At 36.9% G+C, this 26,556-nt stretch overlaps 1 protein-coding gene across 2 annotated transcripts in view; it reads right to left on the bottom strand.

The window, feature by feature from the left end:
• Positions 1–26,556, bottom strand: part of STK26 (serine/threonine kinase 26) — a 64,503-nt gene that overhangs the window by 2,520 nt on the left and 35,427 nt on the right. For both annotated transcript variants that reach the window (XM_023591301.3, XM_004467005.3), the window contains 9 exons: positions 17,199–17,429; positions 9,215–9,271; positions 4,559–4,667; positions 4,317–4,474; positions 3,361–3,546; positions 2,120–2,268; positions 1,022–1,115; positions 505–567; positions 287–423 (listed from right to left, as the gene is read on the bottom strand). In XM_023591301.3, the coding sequence (XP_023447069.2) occupies positions 287–423; positions 505–567; positions 1,022–1,115; positions 2,120–2,268; positions 3,361–3,546; positions 4,317–4,474; positions 4,559–4,667; positions 9,215–9,271; positions 17,199–17,429 (1,184 nt within the window). The remainder of the gene's footprint in view (positions 1–286; positions 424–504; positions 568–1,021; positions 1,116–2,119; positions 2,269–3,360; positions 3,547–4,316; positions 4,475–4,558; positions 4,668–9,214; positions 9,272–17,198; positions 17,430–26,556) is intronic.

Genomic DNA, 26,556 nt, shown 5'->3' with positions numbered 1-26,556 from the left:
TGATCAATCACCATTTGTCTACATTCAACCATGAGGGAAAGGAAAAAAAAAACAGGCCATTTCATTCAGTGAAAAATTACCTTGTAATACCTGAAGATAATAATTCCAACAGCAAATATTTAAGGTGGGCAACAATCTAAACAATTTTCAAGCATACTACTATTAAAAAGTGACTTTGTTAGAAATAGTAAATAAATGACTGAAGCAAGATAATTATGTTGTACCATAAATTAACACCCAACAGAAAATGTCAAAAGAATTTTTTAAAATGACATTTCAAGCTTACTTTTGAAATTTTTCAATTAATTTCTTCACCATTTTATCTGTGATGCCAGGACAGGCGGCTTCAGCCATAGCAATACTTTTCTCGAGTTCTTCAATTGCTTGATTCCTGCTAGCATTATGTTCATCCTGCTGTTTAAGCTGAGAAAGATCAATAGTTATAACTTTTAAAATTCTATACTACTTAAAATAGATATCCAAAGCTAATGAACCTGCACTTACTTCAGCAAATGCAGGTGTGATGATCATAGACAAACAGCTCAGGGTTTGCACAAGATCTTGCTCCTTTGAATAAATAATATTGATCATACACATAAAAGAGAAGATAGTCATTCATGATTTTCTTGGTTATTCTGTACTGAATGTGCATTAATTTGAATCTACCCTGCAAAAGACCTGATATAATGCTAAGTCCCCATGCCTCTTCCCATCACTCATTCCCATCCATCATCCAGAAAGCTTCTAACTTTTAGGATTACAATATATATCCATGATTTCACTGGGTTTATATTTGTCTAGGTAAAATGGATTTAACAAGGTACCAATGGCCACTTAAAATGACTCCTATTACCTTTCCGTAACTAGCTCAAAACTAAAGACAAATGAAACATACTATGTATAACAGTGAGGCAGAGAGGCACTTCGGGGTGTTACATTCTAAATATTTTTGGCTATCAGAATCTCACTACAGACTTTGAAAAAGTCTACCAAGAGGAAGTGATCATCTCTATGTACATACTGCTCCATTCTGTAGTTTCCTTGCATCAGGCTTCTTTCTCACCGTGGTAAAGCTCCATTCAGGATGAGTATTATTTTCCCTGCTGGTGGATTCTCTAAAGAGATTGCCAAAGGTACTTCTATAAGTTGCTAAATTATTCAGATGGTGAAAAAACCAAATCAATGCAGCTAGACTCTTAGAGATAACTGTCCCAATATTTCAAAAATCATAGTATAAAAACCCATCAGATTTCAGCTTCAGGTGAATATTACACTACTGAAGAATAGCAGAGGTTCTCAACTCTTTAAATGTGCATCACTTAAAATATATACCTTTCCCCCAACCTTTCCCACTGCCAGAATCAGAAACTCCTGTAGTACGGTTTATGATTTTAAAAAGCTCCATGGGTGACTTGCATGGGCAGTTAAGGCCAACAACCATTGGAAACAAGTATAAAAATGTCCTAATATATTTATCCCCTTTAAAAGTTTTAACTCCTCATAGATGCAGAAATGTAAGTATTATCTAAAGAAATATCATATTATCTCTGTGTCAGTTCAGCCAGTGGAGATGTATATTCTGGTGTAGTTTACAGATTTTCCTAGTCTAAAGTTAGGAACTTAGAGGTTGATGTGTTCATATGAATGTTGCAGTTACAAAACACTGCGACTTTTTCAGGGAGTCAAAATTACGAATATTTAAGTGTATCAGTCTGGCTGTGGTTTGATATGTGGCCAAGATGGGAAAAAGGCTTAGAGGCCCTCTAGAGGGCTTTTGCAGGATGCCACCAAACTATGTGAAGATGTAGTTCTTTATTATTTTGAGCAAACTAATATAACCTCTTTAATAGACTCTTGTTCCAAATTTTGCAATATACTCAAGTATCCACTAGAGGCTAGACCAAGACCATTTAAAACTAGAGGTACTCATTTCCTAGAAAAACAGGTTTCCAAATTCATTAACTCCTCAGAGTGTGATTTAAAATGAATTTCATAGTCGTAAAGGTGAATCCTTAGAATATGGTTTATATTTTATGCTAGAGCAAGTGCACCAGGTCTTAGCTACAGATACGCAATATTAAAAGACTACCTATGTCAAAATTAAGTAATTTGTACATACGAGTCAGAGCCCTCGGAATCAGAGTCATCATCACTGTGTCCTTCTGCCTTCCATCTCTTAAATCGATCTATCAGTTCAGTCAGATAAGAAGTCTTCTTTGAATTTTTCACAATGAATTTATGTTTTAGAAGTTCTTTAGCTGTAGGACGCTAAGAAAAATAAAGAAGGACACAATATTTCTAGGCTCCTTATGATTGATTACAAGGGGTGATAATTTGAATTATTAAGCTGAAAGTTGTAAAAATGCGTCCTACAGACTGAGGACAACTAAAATAATGGAGTGCAATAGCTAATTCTATTTTTGAAATGGTTCCCTACTTTGATACCAGTTTTTTTATGCTTAATAGGCAGAGGGTGGCTTACCTGCCTGCAAACTGGCAGGCAGGGCCTTCTCAAAAGTAGAGAAACACATAATAGGATTTGGAAAATAAAAGTTTAAAAACATTTCAAAATAGTCCTTTAAAATATTATATTTGCTGTATATTGGAAAAACTGAGAAAATTAGGAAGGCTGTGACTGTATGATTATCTACACACATCTTATGATCCCCAGTTTAATCCCTTCTCTCTCAAGCATTAATTCATACTGCATTGAAATACAAAATACCAGGTGCTGTGGGGGATATTATCCTCCCAGAATTTTTTATTAATAAAGAATTTCATTACCAACTTAAAAATAGTTATATCGAGCACAGACATTCTTTTATATTTCTAGTCTTTAGGAACTACAAGGCAGTTTTATTTTTCAAAAGTAAAACAACTGTCATCAAATTGACCAAATAAATGAGTGGAGTCGACTAGATTTCAGAAAAAGTATACAGCTTCAGGATGGAATTTCTAAACATTAAATAAAAATGGTTAAACACAAACATAACTTTTCATGAAAAATGAAAACACACTTGAATGAAAGTCATTATGAAGATTTACACATCTGCTTTAATAATGACATCAAATAAAATTAACTTTATTTCTCAAACTATTTTCCCATTAAAATAAGAAATAATCAATAGAATAAGGAGGAACATGGGGACCAAGAAAAAGATATGGGGGAAAGAGCAAAGGAATGAAGGATCTGGTTAAGAAATGTATAGAATTAGCAATATAGAAGGAAGAGCAAGGTTCCCGGATGGACTTCAGACAATTTTCACATGCACTGTATTTTCCACTGAAGGAAAAGCCACTTTTGTTGTATGTAAACCTAATAAGAGAAAACTAATAATAGTTATAGTAATTTATACTCACAAATGATGGATCTTTGTTCAGGCAAGCATCAATAAACTCCTTAAAGGACTTAGTAAAGTCTCCAACAAGAGTTGGGGGATTGTTTTTTGGAATAAGGAACAGAACTCTCATTGGATGCATATCGGAGTTAGGTGGCTCTCCTTTGGCTAGTTCAATAGCAGTAATGCCCAGTGACCAAATGTCAGCCTAAGGAAAGAGAAAGAAAAGAAACATCACCTTGAAATTCTGTTCCAACATATTGCCTGCAAAACAGCCCATGGACTGCAATGGTCAGTGTCTCAAAAAATGTGTTGCTAATAAATTTTATTAATAGAATTCATTTATTGTTTTTGAAAAAACAAACACTTATTGTATTCTGTATTATGTGACTGACACCATTCTAGGCACTAGGGATCCAGGTGATGAATTAAGACAGAAAAAAATCCTTGCTTTAAAGGAGCTTGCAGTCTAGTAGAGGAGATAGATACAAACATACAAAATACAAAGTCAGATGGTGCTGGGTTCTAGGAAGAATATAATAAAGCAAGATAAGGGAATAATGAATAATGGTGCTAAAGTGTTGCAAATTTATACGGGATGGTCAGGGAGGGCTCTATGTAGGCAATATTTAAGCAGAGACCTTATTGGGAGGGAGGTTATTCCAGTGAGGCCACTGTGGCTGGAGTAGATAAGAGTAGAGAGAAGAGTGGTAGAAGGTGAGGCTGGAGAGGGAGCCAAGGGCCAGGTCCTGGAGAGTCTTATATACTACAGTAAGGACTCTGGATTTTGTTCCAAGTAGAAGAGAAAGGCACTGAAGGGAATAGAGCCCAAATGTTACCAGCATCAACATTTGACATAACTCTAGCTTTTAAGGAACACTTGGAAAGGAATAAAAATTAAAGCAGTTCATTAAATAGGTTGGTGCACTATTTAAAATTTATTATTCAAAACAAAAGTTTATACTGGTAACACTTTACTTTTGAGTCATAAGCCGACTGTTGAATAACTTCAGGAGCCATCCAAAATGGTGTTCCCACAAAGGTATTTCTTTTAATTTGTGTGTCCGTCAACTGGCCAGCAACTCCAAAGTCAGCAAGTTTAACATCTCCTTGTTCTGAAAGCAAGACATTGGCAGCTAGGAAGAAAATTGAAAAGAAAAAAACTCAGCTTTCACAGAATTCATCTATTTTTCTTATATTCATAATAGACTTTTGTATACCTTTTATGTCCCGGTGAATTTTCTTTTCTGAATGCAGATAGTCCAGACCTTTCAAAATTTCCTTTAGCATGGTAGCAATCTGGAACTCATCAAATGGACCAGCTCGCAGCTTAGGTGGAAGAAAACACACATATAAATTTTGGCAAAATAAAATTCAACATCAGTATCTTTGAAATAAGGGAATAATTTAAACATATGAGATGGTCCTGCTTATTAAACCAATGTTTAAACAAAGAGGAAGAAAATTTTAAAGATGGGAGATAAGAGCAAGAGTTTAGTCAAAGGGCTGAACAAATTTTCAAATGATTAGATTTGATCTTAAAAAATAATATGAGCACTTCTACCTATATACAACCTCCAAATTCTGAGGTGAGTTTCCTGAATATTCACATGAAAGATTTAACAAATAAACTTAAGTAATGACAGAACTAGGCTGTATTTTTTAAAAAAAAGGGAAATAATTTACTTAAAATTGGACTTTTCTGTTAAAAGGTTATTAAATATTTATACTAAATTGATTTTAAGAACAGAGAGGCCATAATATTTCTAGAGTAACCCAATTTGATCATATAGTTCAGCTGTAGCACAGTTTTTAACATTGATGTGTTTGAATAATATTGTTAGGCAAAGAGACTTTTTGAGACTTAAATTTAAAATTTATCCAGGAATATAATAATTAAACTATCCAGACTTTCTTTGTTAAAAAAATAGATTAAATCATGGAGGGATTCTTTTTTTTCAAATAAATGTAACACAATTTGCCTTTCTTTCGCCATCCCTGTACCAAAGCCAATAGTTCCAACTGGAATACAAGGAAAGCAATGATTAGGTTTCAGAAGAATTTGTAATGGAATATCTGAAAATATCCCTTTAAAATAAATGGTTATTTTAAAATTCTGGTACCTCATAAAGCACAAACAGTGGACTGTATAATATTATTACAGGAAAGGGTGGAAATCTAAAGTTGGAGCTGAGGTGAATTCTGTTTGCTTGGAGGAGGAAAGAAGTGGTGAAAAATCAAACACTGACCACTCTGCCTCATACTGGGAGGGATTCACTGTTCTTTGGTACCTTGCGTATTTCATCTGACATGAATGCTATATTTATGCTGAATAAAGGGTACTTTCATGTTGAAATTCAACATCTTAAAATAGAACCTATACTTTGGTCTCACCATTTAATATTAACTGTGGTTTGTGTTTATATTGTACTCCAGGGACTTCTGTAGTTCAGTAAGTCCCTTTCCTAGGTAACATTACCTATTTACTTTCAAAACTATCTACTTCCCCCACCCCTAAATTCTATTTAAACAGTAGCAATTAAAGTCATTCTGAAAAGTAAAAATGGCACATCATTTTAATAATTACTAGCAACTAATGATTACTCCCAAATAACTGAAGTACAAACATCACACTACTTCAAATTCGTACTTAGTTATCACTGATCATAAAACGTTGGCAAGCCAGTGGATACATACCCTCTGTTACTTAAGAAATTGGTAAAGGTCTGTGTATGGCATACTAGCTATCGTTCTGAAGGACTTCTAAAAATAGCCTGGATAAGCCAGTATACTACCTAACTCGGGATTTTAAAAAATATTAAGTAGAAAAATATTTAAAACAAACAAAAGGAGGCCTAAAGACCCACTAGCTTATCTGCTATATTTAGGTTCAGTTTAAAATTCAGGACAGGTAAAATGTCAATTAATGGGGTATGGGAGGAAGATGGGAGGAAAGACTCTGTGGCAGGGACATGGGTATGGGGTGATGGTGCTGGTGGAGTTTTTTTCTGGTTCATTATCAGTTAGCCAGAAAACTTTCCCAAACCTGTGGTCAAAATGTTTCCTTAAACATGTTGGTAATGATTAGAAAAGGAGAAAACAGGGAGGTGGAAAGAAAAGGAAGGTAAGTAGATGAAACGGAGGTTGGTCTTTATTTCCATCAAAAACTTGGAGCAATAAGGCCCACTGTCCTTGGAAGGCAGAGCTGAACTTCTCTTCAATGACTGAAGACCTTGCTGTTCCCTAATAGGGGAAGTGTACTGGCCTTGTGTAGTTGGTTACTGTTGTCAACTGAGTATATGCAAGAGGGATATTTTGTCTTTCAAAAATTGTACCCTTGTGAGTTTGTAGATTTCTCCTATACTCCTTTGACTTCCTGCCAGTTCCTAATACAGCATGCTATGTTACGGCTTCTCTTATGGTTAGTATATTGTTTCTAACTCTTTTTCTTGGTGCTCATGCTTTATTCCCTTCACCTTATTATACATGTTTTTGTTGTAAGCTACTGCATTTCTTTTTGGAAAGAGGGGGAGTATAATAAATTCAATAAAACAATGCACAGTATGCTCAAAGTGTGTTCACATTTACAACCAATTTTTTTCAAGAATGGGAGGGAATCTTGAGGTACACATTATATAAGGCTGACATGAAAAGTTCATACTCTCACATTTCTCCATCAGTTGGGCATTAATTTAAAGTCATAAAGACTGCTCAGCATCTCTGGTTTTCTCTTGTCCCTGATAACAAGGCCCATCTTTAAGCTTAATCCTTTCTTAGATTCCCCAAATGATAGCACTCATTTGTAGGGGATTATATATAAAGAAGAAATAGCTCATTTTCTCATCATATGGTTACTATAAGGTCCAGTTAAATGAAGTTTATTATTAAATCACAGTATTACTGAAATTTAGAGCTAAAAAAACAAAACCAGAGAGATGACGAATCCAATTTCTTCATTTTACATTTGAGGAGACTAAGGCACAAAGAGATTAAGTGTCTTGCCCCAAATTAACCTGTTAATCAGTGGCAGAACCAGGACTAGTACCCAGGTCTCTTGATTCTTGGCCAGGACAATGCTAACAATACGGTAATTAGTTGAATTCATACTAACTGGTATTTGTTTTATTAGGCAGAGATCGAAATGGCAGTATGAGATCAAGATGTCACAATCATTTCACTGAGAAATGTAATATGACTGACTAAATTACTACTAGGGGCTACAGGTTGTGGTAGTTAGAGCTTGGCCAGTGTTAGTTCAATGTTTAGCAATGCTATCAGTGAGCCTAATGAATTGAGTAGACTAGCTATGCAAATGCCTACAAAACAGGGAAGAGATGTGGTGGGCACCTTGGGGTACCAGATAAGGCAACTGATAAATTTGGAAAGAGCTCCCAATATTTAAAAACTGCAAGGAGGCTGATGGAGCAGTTGAGCGGGTTCCTGTGGAGCTAATGAACAAACTCTTGTTTGATAAACTATGTGACAAGACAAATAGAAATGAGATAATTTAACTTCAAGAAGAGAATGAGGTTTGAATTCATAGGCATGAAGGATTATTATACAACGAAATAGCAGGATCTTTCTCTTAGTAGAGAGGAAAGAGAATGAAAAGATAAATTCGAGCTTTAGAATGTAAGAATTAGATTAGATACAAGGAATGACTATCTAACTCGGCAACTGCTTAAAACTGAGATGGCCTCCTAGAAGTAAATGAGGCTCTCCATCAAGTTTAATGACTATTTCTTTAGAATGGTTCAAGTATGGTTCTGCGTAACGGAAAGAAAATCTCCTATGGTCATTTCTATTCACAGGATTATTCGAAATTTGAGTCATTGGCAGTCAGGGTTAAAGCCTTTTAAAATAATTAATCACTTTTAATTAGGAAAACTCATCCCCACTTAAGTATTACTTCATGATCTTAATCATTAAAATGCTTTCTTCTTACAAACAGTGTACTCTCTAATTCCAAAGGCAGAAGTATGTTAATGAAATATTATATAAGGTTAAAGATGGGAGAGAACTTAGAAATAATTTAGTGCAACTTCCCCATTTCATAAGACCCCCAAATCCATGGAGTTTCTGTGTCTGGTTTGCAGTCACAGATTAGGTTATGAGTAGAACCAGCGCTAAAACCTCAAACTGCATAGGCCAGCCCAGTGGTCTTTCTACTATACAAAGTTGCTTCTAATAATCCATACTGAATTTTTACATGCAATGTCATATTAAAGATTTTAAAAGGGAAGTAACCAACACTGACAGGACCACATTAACTTGGGAGTAACAACCAGTATTTCCCAAAGACATTTTGTATATGAATCTATCTTCTTTGGGTAGAACTTTTCTTGCACACTACAGAATGGGTAGCATCTTTATCCCTGCCCACTAAAATGACAGCAGGACCTGCAAGCCATTATGACAACCAAAAATGTGGTTACATTTCCAAATGACCTATAGAGGGGCAGAGTGAAATCCATGGAGGACCAATGGATCTGTAGGTCTACTTGGTCAAAACCCAAGTACAACTTGGTAACAGTTATCTGAATTACACAAGATTTTAAATCTAAGAAGAAACAGTCTCTTCAGGGATAAATTTGCTAAGTCAAACTCTAAACTGACAGCAATTGTCACACACCTACTCCTAAGTAATTTGAGGGGCTTTATTTTGCATTTCTTATATGCTTAAAATGTCAGCAACATGCTCAACCCTTCAATACAGCTGTATCTACAGGAGTGTAGTGGTTCTGAAGAGAGAGTTTATTTTGAACGTATTAACTAAAACCAGTGAATTTACTGTAAAGCTGTCGCTTATTTCAATTACAAGTATGGATATGTGTGTGTGCATATGTGTGCATATAAAATAATTTTAAAATACTTACAAGATCCAGTGCTGAACCACCACCCAGGTATTCCATTATTATCCATAATTTTGAACCCTGTAAAATTCATAAACAGTTTAACAATTACAAACCGAAGTTAAATAACATATTAGTATAAATGTTAAATCTGACATACCAATGCGCTGGTTCTAAAATAATGGTTAAAATTTTTCCAGAAAACTTTACAACTGAAATTTAAGTTCTGGGCCTTGGCCCATCTACTTTAGCCTATGATACAGCTAAAAAAGGCAATAAGCAGTTGAACTACTAGTAAATTTTATAAAACTCAGGTAAAAATAGCTTTAAATTATTATCATGAATGATGATATTGAAAGGAAAGGATAGTTACATTAAAGAATGAGGAAGTCAATAGAGATTTGTAGAAATGTTGAATGGGGCTTCTGAGGGTCTCCATGGGAATTGGGATTTTGAGGACACTTGCTATTTTGCTTTATTTCCGTTTTTGATCTTTGTGTCTTTTAATGTGTTTTACAACCTTCATCAGCTATGATTAATGAACATTTTTGGTGCACACGTGGCACTAAAAATATTGTCCCCCAGCCCCTGGGTAAAATGAGCAAGAGAATGTATAACTCAAAAAGTATACGATTGTATACAGGAGGAAACAGAGCTCACAGAGAGGCCACAATATTAATTCCAAAACAGGTGTGGACACACACAACACACATCATTCGGCTCTATCAGATAACAATTGGGATAAACCATTACCCCCCTCCCCTTTCAGCTATAGCTGGATATACTAAGGATCCCTATCTCTCCCCATACAATGTCATGTGCATTTTTGTAGGACCACAGAGTTGACTGGAAGCAGAACGTTTTGTTTTACTATGCCGGCAGCAGCCACACTGTGAATAAAATGTGTTCTGAAAGTCATCTTTAAAATAAGGTGTTTGGAATTTTGAAAGCAAACGTTTTCCCATACACAAAATGCCTAAGTTTCTGGGGTAGTCCCCTCAAAAGACAAGTTAATGCGAACGTATCTGCAGTATAGCATAAAGAGTATCAGAGAAACTACTATTTATACTCTAACAATGTTTCAATGGGGAAAATGCAGCATTATGCTTCACGTGGGGTGCAAGGAACATACTTTTCACTTTGACAGCCCTAGCTGTGACATGAAGATTTTTCACGCTACTGCCAATAGTCTTCAAACTCTAAAATCTCTGAGGAGTACTCGAGAGTTACCCATTCCAAATTTTCAAGTGCCTCAACAGGGCTGAGGTTTTTATCAAGGCAGAGTATGGACTACAGTGACATGAAGATCAGCTGAGGTGATGGTAGAGGACTGAAGAATCAGAGTTGACCTTGTAGTGTGGGGAATGGGATGTGGGCTAGGGAAAGGGACTGGGGAGAGAAGGCTCTGTCAAATTAAGACAGAAAGATGTAGGATGTATTAGAGAAAGAGGAGAACAAGGTTTTTCTCCCTCCTCCTCAATAATCTTGACTTCCACCCTGTTGTGCCACAGTAGACAAATCTGAACTGAGGATAGAAAAATGGGGCCGAGAACTGAGAGTCTTTTGTTAGCAATAGTGTCTACAGTCGGAAAACGAGGAAATGAACCCCCACTACTGTGGGGAGGGAAAGTGGAGGTCTGAGAACGATTCACGTAACCTGTATTTATGTATAGAAATCAGGCATTCAGAACCTGAGAACTGGGGACCTGATATGTCTTTATCCCTTTTTTTTCAAGAGAAGAAAGAAATGTGTTTTTCACAATGGCTTACAGCCTTAGAATTTTTGTTTTCTATTTCTAACAAGTAGTATACCATACCTGGAGGCTATAATTAAAATTATGCAGGGAGTTACTGGACATGGCCCACTGGGTGGACTGTGGGAGAGTGTGGGCTATGGTGTGGACCACTGACCATGAGGTGCAGCAGTGCTCAGAGATGTATTCACCAAATGCAATGAATGTCTCATGATGACAAGGAAGTTGTTGTTATGGGGGGAGGAGTGGAGTGAGGGGGATGGGGGGTATATAGGGACCTCATATTTTTTTAATGTAACATTAAAAAAATGAAGAGAAAAAAATTATGCTGCCTAACAATACTTCATCTTCACTGGCTTATGAATTCAGAATGCTTCCCATTTCTCTATCTAACATTTAAAGGGGGAAAAAAAGTTCTCATTGAACATGTTTAACTGTTTTGCCATTTAGTATGAATGAATACACCTGTTTTCCAAGTTAAAAATGTGTGTGTCTTTTTTGCAACAGTTCAAAACAGAAACTTACCATCTGTCCTTCACTGAAAAGTATTCATAGAAACCTTGGAATGTGACTTTACAAAACAGGATATATAACTGAGTTATTAAAGTTAAAACTAAGCAACTTTCAGATATGAAAATAAGGCTTTTTACCAACAAGTGAGCTGTTCATTGGACTGTTAGTCCTCTGGGACAGGAAGGAAAACAGAACTACCTTATAGCATTTCTGGCTGCCTCCTTCCAATCGCCACCCCTAGTGACAAGTCTCACTGGATTATGGACATAGGTCTGAACACCAGGAAGACTGCAAGGCAGCCACGAGGACTGAAGCAAGGCCTGAGTGGGCACAGGTGGGAATGGCGAGCTGGTGGGGCTCCTCCCTGCTCAAGGTATCTTGGTCCACAGCAGAAGCTCTTCTTACTGGTTCCTTGTCCTCAGCAGGTTTCAACAGCTCATTAGGAACACCCATCATAAACCCAACCACAACACCTAAACATTATCTTTCCATTCGTTTGGGGGACTACAAACTTTCACCTTTGCTTTGTGGTAAAAGACTTCAGTGTTGGAGAATGCCAGTAAGTGTGTTAGTTTTGCTTTCAAATAACTGCTATCTACATACAATTCCAAAGAAGCAAATGACTGTAAACTATAATCATATACTCACAGCGTTTCAAACCTCCGCTTAAAAAGGATCCACACATACAATAGGTTAGAGTACTAAGTTTAAATGTTCTTCATCAACAGGGTGGGTGAATCCACAATTAGGTAGTTGCCCTTTGTTCCCAAATTCAGAACAACTAAAGAGTTGTACCACTTACTAGGAAGAAGTAGGAGCCTAGTGGATGTGTCATGATGATGGGAGGGAGTGTTGCTGGGGGGGGAGAGGTGGGGTGGGGGTGGTAGGGTTCAATGGGACCTCATATATATATTTTTTTAATGTAATATTATTACAAAGTCAATAAAAAAAATTACTGGTATCTGAGATTAACAACTTTGTCACCCCCTGAGGCCTTAGAATCCCGTTGTTCGCTGCTAAAGTAGATACTTGGCCCAAGGCCCTATTACTCCAAAGGGGAACTTGGAATTCATTTGACCATAGAAAAAATATATTTAAAATGCCCATTACACAACACACTACAGAACCTACAATCTGATTTATTGGGCTCACCACACTCAGCTAAGATGGAGTTGAAGAAGGACAACCACCACACCATGGAGCCTAGAGTGATTACAACTGAAAGTGGGAGGACTGCATCCAGCATCCATGTGGAATCTGAGCCTCCTCTTGACATAGAGGTGCAATGGACACAACCAATCCAATGTCCACATAAAAAAGGTGGCATTGGATTGGGAAAAGTGGACATGGTGGCTGATGGGTATGGGGAAAGGCAGGAAGAGATGAGAGGTGGAGGCATCTTTGGGACATGGAGCTGCCCTGGATGGTGCTTCAGGGGCAATCACCGGACATTGTAAATCCTCACAGGGCCCACTGGATGGAATGGGGGAGAGTATGGGCCATGATGTGGACCATTGACCATGAGGTGCAGAGGTGCCCAAAGATGTACTTGCCAAATGCAATGGATGTGTCATGATGATGGGAAGGAGTGTTGCTGGGGGGTGGGGGGGAGAGGGGGGTGGGGGTGGTGGGGTTGAATGGGACCTCATATATATATATTTTTAATGTAATATTATTACAAAGTCAATAAAAAAATAAAACAAGCAAACAAACAAAAAATGCCCATTACATGTGTTTGAGAGAGCATTACTTGTACGATATACCAAGTACATGATGAATTAAGCAGACTGGTCTAGGAAGCCAATAACCAATCACAATGCAGACCACAAAATTCTGCCATGTAAAATTTTATAGAATCATTAAGGACAATAGAGATCTTGTGCAAGACATAGCCGGATGATTTACCATATCTGAACCATTTACTCCAGCCTGGAATGCCTTGTCCATGCCCCACCCTCACATCCCAACACCTACCAAAATCATACTCAAGACCTAGTTCAAATACAACCTTCCCAGTTTTAGGGTTATGGGACTTGACATACCTACAAATAATAGGATAACAACAGTCAAATTAGAAATGCAAAACTGGAGCTGGAGAGAGAGGTTGGAACCAGAAATGGGAATTTAGAAGTTGTCAGCATAGCAGAGGATGAGATCAACCAGGGCTAGTACGTAGAACAAGAGGAATACAGTATAGTAGGCACTCAATAAATGTCTGTTGAATTGAATCTAATATGGGGTTTCCTAGTGGTGTGTTATATTAAATTTAAAGCTGTTCTTATTTTGAGAGAAGAACATTGTAAAAATGGAGAAAAATCTTCCCTCCTAGATTTTCTCAAATTTTATAAGACAATTAAAAAATTTAAAAAGAATATTCCAAAGACATTTACCATATACTGGAAGTAACACAAAAAAAAAGTTTCAGTAAAAAATAATGAGAAGGTCACAAAATTGTTACAGACTCTATTCTGGAACATTTTACTTCAATCGTTTGATTCTTTATTTTAAAAATAAATATTGGTGGTAGTGTGTGTGTTGGGGGGGGAGGATATTTCCTTAACATAAACAGAAATCTAAAGGCAATTTTCAGTAGCAAATAAAGGCATGATTCAAATTCTACTCAATACCTGAGTGAGCTTAGTTTTAAGATTTACATTGAACTTGAAAAGTATTTAAAGATTATAAAAGATTCTTCTAATATTATGAGATCAGAAGGGAAGGGTTTGCTTATTTTAGCACTCTTCATAAGGACTAACTTTGTCAAGGAAAATCTGCAGTGAACTAAAAATGAAAGGAAAACACTGTGGTCATACTCATGTGTTTGTCTGGTTTTTAGTCTTGTTTTTAAAAAATGAAGTTATACAGTGAGCTCATCAAAATGAATACTTACTGCATTTTTTTGTCTGTCTCAAGAAAATTGCTACAACTGCATACAGTTTTAAAGAGCATATAATTTTCTCTCAAATGCAATAACCTTTTCCTCCAGCTTATAGTGAGATCTTGGTTATGTATGACATCCTGTATAAAGAAAAGCTGAGAAGACCCATATCCTACTTTACTCAATTAACTTCACTCACAGACTCCCCTGTCATCTGAAATGGAAGATGGGCCATAATAAGTCCATAAGTTGATTGGTAATGCAGTTCCCTGATAGCACTAAGAGGATGTGGCCGTGAAACTATGTTAACTGCACCAAACAAACCGCTGTTATGTTTTGTGTGATTTTACTTTAGAATAAAAAGTAAGCTCAAATAGTCATGCTATGCTTTAATGTAAATGGAAAATGAATAGGTTGTTATTTTTAAGAGTAGTTTAAGTTAATAAATAAGTTACTCTAATGAATTATTTAAAATCATAGCATATTTCTCTTTCTTTGTGTATACACACATATCTATATTGAAATTATACATACAAACATATACACAAATACATATTTACTTAATGTAAATAGACCCAGGATAAAAACAGTCATCAGCCAGCTGTGAATTTCTACAGTTTTACCATGAAGCAACATGTTCTTCAAAGTAGTCTTTAACATCATGGACATTAATTAACAACAGATAAAGGAGATAAAAATAACTCATTGTATAGTCCTTTAAAAAGATATTTTGGACAATGGTATTGTATTCCTGATTGATATGAGAATATCCTACTATCAAGATTTGGACAAAATGACCAGATAAGTTTGTATTTATTTAAAGATTGAGTAGTTACTGGGTGATTTGTACATGCATACCATTGTGATAAGCTTTGAGAGGAATTTAGAAAATACAATCACTTTGAAATCTTAGGGATAAAAAATGCAAACAAGCAAGCAAGAACTCTTTTTCCATGAGAGTACTGAATCTGAATATAAGAAGTCTATGAGCAACCAATAAAACAGTGCCATTTCCATACCCATTTTCATTATAATAAAGAAAAGTCTATTTTAAAGAGGCCTTATTTAATATGTTAAGTCAGGCACTAAAAATGGCTTATCTGTTACAAGTACCTAAAAATAACAAGGGTTCAGGTTTGTTCTAAAGTGAGCATGGAATTACCAGGATTCAATCAAGAAAGACTGAACCAGTATGAGCAAACATATAACACACACATACACACACAGAAGAACAACAAATTCCTGGTGCTGCTTGAAACAAAGCCTGCTATGGGAATTAAGAGGGGAACCTAAAACTACGTAGACTGAGTGACCACTCATGGGATTTCTAAAAAAGAAACTGACCTGCTAAATTAGATTCTTAGGAAAGAACATGAAACCAAAATTATGCCACAAAGAACCAAAAAATTATGAATACAGTAAAATATACTAATGGCTAACACTTAGAAATAAATGCTAAAACTGGAGAGAAATTGCCAGCATCACCACCTTCCCTTGGAAGCCTTTTCTTTACCTCACCCCTGAAGAAAAGGAGAGAAGTGATTACTTCCTTATCTATGCCCCACCTGTACATTGTACATAAAATCCTCAAAGTTTTCGTGCACAATGGACTATGAGCTCCTTGAGGACAGGTGTAAGCTATTCATTTTTATTTCTTGCACCTAGTAGTATGTATGGTACATAATATAGTGTATGGTACATAATTTCAGTTTAATGATTCATTCTACTATGCATTCAATTCCACATTTGTCTAATTCCTGTAACAGTGGAATAAATCAGGCTTTGTAAAAGGAGTGAAATTGATGATGAATTTCTATATCAGGACCAACTAATATAGATAGATAAACATTCTAGGGTTTATTTCATCAGCAGAGCATAAAAAGATAGCAATGATTTTTATGCAGGTCAACAGCATAATAAGTTATATACCTTCTTTTTGGCCTATAGATGAACAAAACAAATAAACATACTTTTTTCCCTTGTAAACCCTAAACCCTGAAAGACAAAGATCTAATATTGCCCTTCTTTGAAAAATTTCAACATAAGGATAAACAATTTTAATTTTAAAATAATTTAAACTCTAAGCTAGATTTTTTTCAGCTATTTATACTTCATATTTCAATAGACATAAATCTTGACTTTTAATACTGGATCTCAAGAACTCTTGGGTTTAATAACCAGAAAGTTTTCTGTTATGCAGTAATAACTCCATCTGCTGGAACTTTAGGTGTCTGCTAATTCCATGATCCTGGAACCAGTAAAACCTCAACTTTATTTTTTTCTTGGTGTAGGGGAGAGACATTATTCTATTTAATTTCATTTCAGCGCATATTTATCACGTGTTTAAGGTGTGCCGGACCTGGTGCTAAGTGATGCAAAAATCAAGACTGATTAAGCTAGCTCCCTGCCATCATGGAGCTCACAACCTGGTGGGAAAGAGAGAGATGTATAAATAACTATCCATAACTCAAACTCCCCGGAACAAGTGATATACTTACACCTTCCATCAATTCTGAGGTTGAGACAGAATGAACCATTGAGAATAATGTGTGAAAGCCCAGGAGTATAGCTCTTTCCTGACAAAGGATATGTCTCTAGGAACAGCTGCATTTCTGCTCCTCCATCCAACCAAAAGTCTAGGTGTGGAAAAAGGGTGTAGCTGAGTAGCAGGACACATTCAGGATATAGCTGCTAAGTCTAACCACGATCTATTTGGCACCACAAGTAGAGCTGTGTTCTGCCTGGGGGCCAAAGCCTGCCAAATCCAAATTTAAGACATTACCTTTCACACACACATACACACAGAAAGAAAAAAGAGTAATGAAAATACCTTATGACTTAAATAATATAGCACATACATTACCTTTAAATATGATCCATAGTATTTTGTTACATATGAGCTGTCACACTGACTCAAAACAGTTATTTCTTGCTGAATGTCTTCAATTTCATCTTCAGCTTCCTCTAGGTCTATGATTTTAATAGCAACCACTTGCTGGGTACGGTTATCAATTCCTTTGAAAACTTCCCCAAAGGAGCCTTTCCCAATGCGCTCTAATTTTGTGAATAATTCTTCTGGATCTGCTATATTATTCTAAGAGGGGAAAAAATGAGACACAGAAAAAAAACACAAATATTTGTAATCAAATTATTTTTAATGAAGGAAAATAAATAACTTACGATAACACAAATTTTTAAAAAGCATAAAAACCCCTTTGATTCTCTACATGTGCTTTATTGGAAAAATTGTAATCCCAAAGGTAAGCTAGTCCATATCCTATTGGGTCACCACTTTAACTAGGTTTAGCTAACCCCGCTACCAGAGATGATCCTACACAGCAAATGTTGTCTCTGGTCCCTGCAAAAGATCCAAGCTCTTTTTAGAATAAGGCAGCTGGTTATACACAGTTTGTACATCAATGGAAGGGTAGTGACAGTAATTGAACAGTTAAACTATAGGTGAGTCATTTAAAATTCTAATATTCTGCCAACAAAATATTACCCTTTAACTTTTCTTCTCTCTTCCCAACTCATACATGCCATTCATGCCACTTATATTAACCAACTGCTATCCAAAGAAGACAGAACACAATAGACTGAACAATTCACACTTCTAAAAAAACTTAAGATCCTAACTGTGTGTGCCATTCTTGACAATGGCTGCAATAAGATGCTGTGCCTTTACCATAACTGCTAGTATTCATATGGAAATGGTAGTATGTTGAACTTTCACAACTCATCTCACAGTGGGATCCAGAATAGTATATCAACATTTTGCTACAATAAAAATGGGAATCAAACATAGGTTTTTAGATTATTGAATGTGTATGTATGACTCAGATTCATAGATTCATTGTCCTTTCCTGATTTAGAAATTACATCCTTTATAACATAATACACAATTTTGAATTAAAATTTTACTCCAACAAAACAACCCTTTATATCCTTACTTTATAACTCATTGCTAAAGATATGCTGCTGATCTAGTCAAAACTCAAGATTTCCAAATCAAAAAAGAGCATGTTATCAAATTATAGTTAATAGCAGCTATATCTAAAACTTCTCTTTGAGTTCCTTCAACATATAGGAGGATGCTACCTAGTTCTGGTATGCTGTCCATATGTAATTTGTCAACTGGACCTAGCATTATCTGTTCATTTACTACCATTTTATCTAGTTTTACCTAGCCATCAGTTTCAAGTGACAGCTCTGGAATTAGCATGGCACTAACATCTTCATAAAGGCCATTGAAGCTTATTGTTTTTCTCTGATCAAGTTCTCTGCACCATGTTCACCAAATAGACCCATTACTACTACAACACACTTCCCCCTTTTGAGGTAACTTGAAAACTTATGATTGTTATTTTAAATATATATATTTTAATGACTATCCCACACCTGCTGCCATGGCTCCCTCATCTGTCTGCTTACTGTCTGCTGTCTTTTTCAGGAGGCTACAGGAACCACACCCAGGACCTCCCATGTGGGAGGTGGGCACCCAATTGCTTGAGTCACATCTGCTCCTTATGACTGTTTTTTATGAAGTCTACCAGCTTATCTTCTTTCATCCTACCTAACAGTTAGCACATGACCCACTTAACTTACAAGCTTCCCCATTACCCGTGAAGGATTTTTTCCATTTCTGAAAGATACACTTTCCATGTAGTCTTTGGTGTTGTAAGTTACTGTGCCTCCCCACTCAGCTCCAGTACCCACATGAAACAAATACATTTGAGCTTCCTGTATGGGCTTTTAAAAATAGATTTTCGGTAAGTTGCAAACACCTCTTTAATGCTCATGCTTTGTTAAAATACCTTCTCAAAAAACCTGAGTACCATCATTACTGATTTCCTTGCTCTTGTCTTTCTTATCAAGGCATTGGACTTCATGGTGATTACTATTACATAGTGGCTAACCCACAGTTACCTCTTCCTACTCTTGGTGATAGTTGCTCTCTTTCTAGTACCCAGTGGCAAAAATATCCACAAAATATCTTGGTGATGGGTTTACCTCCCTATAAATTCCTAAATTCAGCAGACTTAGGAAAATAAAAAGAATGATTCTCAGTTTTTCTGACACAGCTACAAAACGAATCTAAAACTTGAAAATATATCATTAATTAAAAAATACATCATGCGTACCTTCTATAATGAAAACTGATACGCTCTGGATTGGGAAGTATATTCATTAAAATCATCACAAAACTCTTCTGCTATAAGAAAAAAAGACTAGATCTTAATCTTCCTAATTAGTGTTTTTAAAGGATTTGACTAAACAATCAACCCCAGGGAGAATACAGCTGTTCCTTGCTTTCTATAATAAATGGGTTCCTGAAAGCATGTAAATCAAAGATTTAAAAACCAAATCATATTTTGCATCCAAAAGAAGCTCTGAAGAGAATTCTAACTCATCAATGTAGTTTAAGATTAGGAATACCAAGTTGGAGACAGGAAATGAGAAAGACTCATCATTTATACTACATTTGAACTTCCCCAAGTTCTCTTTGAGTCTAAAACTTCTCATGCAAACATCAACATTCAGAATGAGGGAGTCATGAAAACAAGTTTTCATTGGCACAACCTCACCTTCCTGCCTGCCTGAGGGATAGGGATACCTGCCCTATTTACGAAATCCTGAATGCCTGATAGGTTTAAGACCAAAGTTCTAATTCTCCCTTCAGTATTTCACTAGTTTCTTAAACCACAGTGTCCTGAATCCTTATTAAGACAGATTTTCTTTCTGTTTTTAAAGCAAGGGCAAAAGTCAAGTAAATGAATTGTAAACATCCCATGTAATGCTATGATAAAACCACCTATATAAAGAAGCTGGTTTACCCAATCATTCTCATTGATCTTCAGAACCCTGGAGAAAATCAAGTTAGCTCTCTCCTCTCCCAAATCAAATATTGTTTTAAGAATATTAAAATTTCCAAATATTTCTTCTTCTATCTCAAAATTATAATTTACTATTCTGTGTTTGCATTGCCTTCTTGAAGCCATACTCCAGGAAGGAATTCCCAATTCTGTAGCAGAAAATAGAAGGAATCACTAAATTAGCTTCATATTGATTTACAAGTAATAGTAGATGATGTATATTGGTCCCACAAAAACACATCTATGAAAAGGAAAAGCTCACAGAGCCACCTCAGGGCATTCACATTTTCCCTTGACCTTTTAAATCTCTCCTTGGCTTGGATTTGGACGCTACAATTCCAAGTACATAGATACAAATTTAAATCATAGACAGCATGTATCATGACCACCAAACAACAACAACTAATTACTCTTAGGAAGTCCAAGAAGGAAAAATGTAAGGTCATCATCTTTTTTCTCTTCTGTGAAAAGTCAAGGCAGAAGGAAGAATGTTCCTTGTATACTTAAATCATAGAAATGGAGGGTTGGAAGACCCTTGAAGGTTCTCTAGTGTATGCTAATCCTATTTGCACATTAGAATCACCTGTACAGCTTTTCTTATATTTATTTTTTATTAAAGAGGTTGTGCGCTTACAAAACAATCATGCATAATGTGCAGAATTCCCATACATCACCCCTCCACCAACACCTTACATTGTTGTGGAATATTTGTTACAGATTATAAAAAGCATCTTCAGACTATTACAACTAACTTTGCTCCATAGCTTATATTTGAGATATTTGTCCATACTTTCTACTATTAATACCAAGTATTAGTACTGTACATTTGTGATAGTTCCTGAGAGAACACTCATATTTGTACAGTTAACTACAGTCTATGTTCCATCACATGTTTTACTGTGTTATACAATCCAATGCCTTGTACAATCCATCCAAAGTGTACACTCAGTGGCTCTCACTTTCAACACAGAGTTGTGTAGTCCTCGCCTCTATAAATTTTTGGATGTTTTCCTTAGTTCAAAAGAGAAAAATTCCATTCTCCCCTATTATTGATCTTTACTATTAACATAGTACTTTTTTTGACATTGATGCAAGAATATTACAATATTGCTGTTAGCTATAGTCCATAAGTTAACATATGGACTATAGTTCATTCATTGTAATTTCCCATGCATCACCATATTCTAAACACCTTGTAATAGTGACGTACATTTTTTTCCAGTTCATAGAAGAACATTCTTATATTTGTACTGTTAACCACAATCCTCATCCACCACCTGGCTCACTATGTTATTCAGTCCCTACATTATTCTCTAGCTTTCTTTCAAGTGACATTTACACCCCTGGACTACCCTTTTCAGCTACAATCCATGTTAGCTATTCTTACTATAATTTGTTACCATCAACTCCATCCATTTTCACTTTCACAGACAAGATAATTAAAACCTCTCTATATATTAAGTGTCAATATCCCTTTTCAGTCCTCATCCTATCTCCTAGCAACCTATACTCTAGATTTTAACTCTACATGTTTGTTCTTCCTATTTAGTTCACATTAGTGAGGCCATACCATATTTGCCCTTTTGTGTCTGTCTTATTTCACTCAACATAATGTCCTCAAGGTTCATCTATGTTATCATATGTAGCCCAATTCCATTTGTTCTTATAGCAGCGTAGTACTCCCATCGTATGTATATACCACATTTTATTTATCATTCATCGGTTAATGGACACCTGGGCTGTTCCCATCTTTTGGCAATTGTGAATAATACAGCTTTGAAAATCTGTGTGCAAATGTCTGTTCGTGTCAATGTTTTCAGTTCTTCTGGATATATTCCTACTGGAAGGATTGCTAGATCATATGGCAGTTCTACATTTAGCTTTGTGAGGTACTGGTTGTCTTCCACAGAGGCTGCACCATTCTACATTCCGACCAACAGTGGAGGAGTGTCCCTGTTTCTCCATATCCTCTCCAGCACTTGCAGTTTTCTGTTGTTGTTTTTCTATTTAAATAACCTGTACAGCTTTTTAAAATGCAGATAACTAGGCCCCAACACAAATCTCCTGATTCAGAATGTCTGAGATTAGGACCCAGCTAACAGTATTTCTAAAATAGCACCCCAACGATTCATATGTAATCATTTTGGAACCAGTCTTGAGATCAGCATTTGGGAACCACTGACGAAAAGATTTGAAAACTGCATCCTTGATTACAGAGAACTCATTGCCCCTAGTTTTCCCTGGCAAGCATGTGGCTCACTAACTCTAAACACTAAACGTGAACAGCTTGGAGATTAAAATAAAACCAAGAGAAATTTGGTGTACACACACACACATATGCATGCATATATTATTTGAGTATATATTCTTTTTTTAAAAATTTCTCTCCCCTTCCCCCCCCAACCCCAGTGTCTGTTCTCTATGTCCATTTGCTGCATATTCTTCTTTTTGTCTGCTTCTGTTGTTATCAGCAGCACAGGAATCTGTGTCTCCTTGTTGTTGCATCATCTTGTTGCATCAGTTCTCCGTATGTGCGGCTCCACTCCTGGGCAGGCTGAACTTCTTTCACCCTGGGCAGCTCTCCTTGTGGGGCACACTCCTTGCACGTGGGGCCCCCCTACACGGGAGACACCCCTTGAGTGCATCAGCACTGTGCATGGGCCAGCTCCACACGGGTCAAGGGGGCCCGGGGTTTGAACCACGGACCTCCCATGTAGTAGACAGATGCCCTATCCACTGGACCAAGTCTGCATCCCAAGTATATATTCTGGAACATCTTTTTACTCAATAAAGTCAGCAAAATATTAGGGTTTATAACAGGTTAAATGGTGACTGATGACATAGTTTTGAGTTTTAAAGCTAACAATGACAGAGTAAAAATTCAGATCTAGTCAGCTAGTAGAAAAGTGGTCCAAATTGTGGTGTGAGGGCATGTGGAATATGTGGTCAGGCGAAAAGAGATTATAGAGATCAACAGAGTTGGCCTTGGTGTTCTAGCAGAATGGAAACCTGGAGAGCCAAAGGTGAAGATAAAGAACCTAGGTTATTTGAACGTGGGAGAAATAGGCAAGACTTCTAGTCTAGGACCTAGTGTCAAAACAATGGATTTAAAGAACAGAAGGTAGACTTCTCAGAGGATTGACCAGGAAGCGGTGAGTGGAGCTGACTTGAAAGAACCTTCAAGAACCAAGAACCAAGCTGCCTCCCTACATTATAAAACCCATATTATGAGTGTTGATGGACACTTGGGTTGTTTCCATTTTTTGGCAATTGTGAATAACATCGCAATGAACAATCAGTGTGCAGGTGTCTGTTCGTGTCACAGTTTTCAGTTCTTCTGGATATATTCCTAGTAGAGGAATTCCTGAATATATGGCAGTTCAAAATTTAGCTTCCCGAGGAACTGCCAAACTGTCTTCCAGAGAGGTTGCACCATTTTACAATCCCACCAACAGTGCAGCACCATTTTTTCAAAAGACTATTCTTTCCCAATTGAGTGGTCTTTACCCCCTTGTCAAAAATCAGTTGGCCATAAATGTGAGGGTTGATCTCTGAACTCTCAATTCTATTACACTAATCTATATGTCTGTCTTTGTGCCAGTACAATGCTGTTTTGATTACTGTGGCTTTGTAAGTTTTAAGATTGGGACATGTGAGTCCTCCAAATTTGTTCTTCTGTTTTTAAGATGGCTTTGGCAATTCAGGGCCCCTTAACCTTCCATATAAATTGAATGACTAGCTTCTCCATTTTCGCAAAGAAAGCTGTTGGAACTTTGACTGAGACTGTGTTGAATCTATAAATTGCTTTGGATAGAACTGACACCTTAACAATATTTAGTCTTTCCACCCATGAACATGTAATGTCTTTTCATTTATTTAGGTCTTCTTTAATTACTTTTAACAATGTTTTGTAGTTTTCTATGTACAAACCTTTTACATCTTTGGTTAGATTAATTCCTAGATACTGGATTCTTTTCATTACTATTGTAAATGGGATTTTTTCTTGATTTTCTCTTTTGTTTGTTCATTACTAGTGTATAGAAACACGACAGATTTTTCGTTGCTGATCTTGTCCTCCACCATTTTGCTGAATTCATTTATTAGCCCTGGGTGCTTCGTTGTGAATTTTCCAGGATTTTCTGTAGAGAGGATCATGTCATCTGCAAATAGGGAAAGTGTTACTTCTTTCTTTCCAATTTGGATGCCTTTTATTTCTTTTTCTTGCCTAATTGCTTGGGCAAGAACTTCCAGTATAATATTGAATAACAGTGGTGACCATGGACATCCACCATGCAGAGAGAGCAATTTACTGTTATTTACTGTAATTTACCAACTTCTTTTTCCCGCTCTTCCCTGGATGCTGTAGAGTATTCTAGTGGACTCCATAGCTTCACCATATTCCCTCCATTCAGAAATTTCCTGCCTATTTAATAGTTGTTCTGGTGGAGGGACTGATTCTTAGAGCTTTTTTTTTTTTTTAATTAGGGAATTCTTTTTTTTTAATTGACTTTGTAATAATATTACATTAAAAATATATATATATATGAGGTCCCATTCAACCCCACCACCCCCACCCCACCTCTCCCCCCACCCAGCAACACTCATTCCCATCATCATGACACATCCATTGCATTTGGTAAGTACATCTTTGGGCACCTCTGCACCTGATGGTCAATGGTCCAGATCATGGCCCATACTCTCCCCCATTCCATCCAGTGGGCCCTGTGAGGATTTACAATGTCCGGTAATTGCCCCTGAAGCACCATCCAGGGCAGCTACATGTCCCAAAGACCTTAGAGCTTCTTATTCCAACATCTTTCCACACTCCTAAACTATATGCTACTTTTGTACTTTACAAGGACTGGCCTGTGTGTTCGTGTATCAGTGATTCACTGATGAGGAGGAGTATAAAGGAAATGATGACCAAAGAATATAGTAATGATACCAAGCCTTAGAAAGAAAGATAATCCTCATGTGACAGCACCAGGAGTGACCAGAGCAGTAAACATAGGATGTCCTGACAATCATGGAGAAGAACCAAAATCTTTAGCCTAACAAAATGTACTAAAAACCAGATATATACCTTTTAAACTATGTATTTAACTTGCTCAGATAAATTTTTGCAAGTTAAGAGATGAAATGCTTTTCTGGATTACTATCATGAGTACACTATTACTTGTCATCTAACAAATAGAATGCACATAAATTAAAGTCATTTTCTAGTGGTTCCATGAACCTCGAATCAAATTACTCTTCTATTAATATTATGTTTGCTCACTTTGAGATCTCTTATTGGCCCTTGGAACATTGCCAAAAAAGTTTGGGTATTTCCCAGTCAAGATGATACCAGGAGGAAAAAAAATAAGGCTTAAAATCAACAGCCTACGAGTTTCTAAAAAAGAGTCTGGAGGCTGGCAGAAGGATTGCCCTCATGCACAACTGAGCAGAGTCAGAGAGACAGATAAAGCAGATACAACCCCCAGATATTGGTTCCTTTGAGGGCTAAAGAGACCCATGGGAGTTATGGTCATGGCCGATGGGGTTAACTACCAGGGCAGATGGCCCCTCTTTGGAAATGGTGTTTATGTGTGATGAATCTGGACTCAGATGGGATCTCCCTTCATAAGACTTTCATGCTAATGTGCTGGAGGTGCAGTTAATGTTGGGGTTTAAGATATAGTTAGGGGATTTGAATCTCTGGACTGACAATGTGATAGCCAGGTCCTGAGCCTCAACAGACTCCAGCACCTACAATCTGATCTATTGGACTTACCACACTCAGCTAAGATGGAGTTGAAGAAGGACAACCACCACACCATGGAGCCTAGAGTGATTACAACTGAAAATGGGAGGATTGCATCCAGCATCCATGTGGAATCTGAGCCTCCTCTTGACATAGAGGTGCAATGGACACAACCAATCCAATGTCCACATAGAAGAGGTGGCATTGGATTGGGAAAAGTGGACATGGTGGCTGATGGGTATGGGGAAAGGCAGGAAGAGATGAGAGGTGGAGGCGTCTTTAGGACATGGAGCTGCCCTGGATGGTGCTTCAGAGGTAATCACCGGACATTGTAAATCCTCACAGGGCCCAATGGATGGAATGGAGGAGAGTATGGGCCATGATGTGAACCATTGTCTATGAGGTGCAGAGGTGCCCAAAGATGTACTTACCAAATCCAATGGATGTGTCATGATGATGGGAACGAGTGTTGTTGGGGGGGGGGGAGAGGGGGTGGGGGGGGTGGGGTTGAATGGGACCTCACATACATATTTTTAATGTAATATTATTACAAAGTCAATAAAAAAAAATCAACAGCCTCTTAGCAATGCTTGAACTGAAGATCA

This window comes from Dasypus novemcinctus, chromosome X, assembly GCF_030445035.2.
Source record: "Dasypus novemcinctus isolate mDasNov1 chromosome X, mDasNov1.1.hap2, whole genome shotgun sequence".
Lineage (NCBI taxonomy): Eukaryota > Metazoa > Chordata > Mammalia > Cingulata > Dasypodidae > Dasypus > Dasypus novemcinctus.
This window is presented reverse-complemented; position numbering and strand designations above follow the sequence as displayed.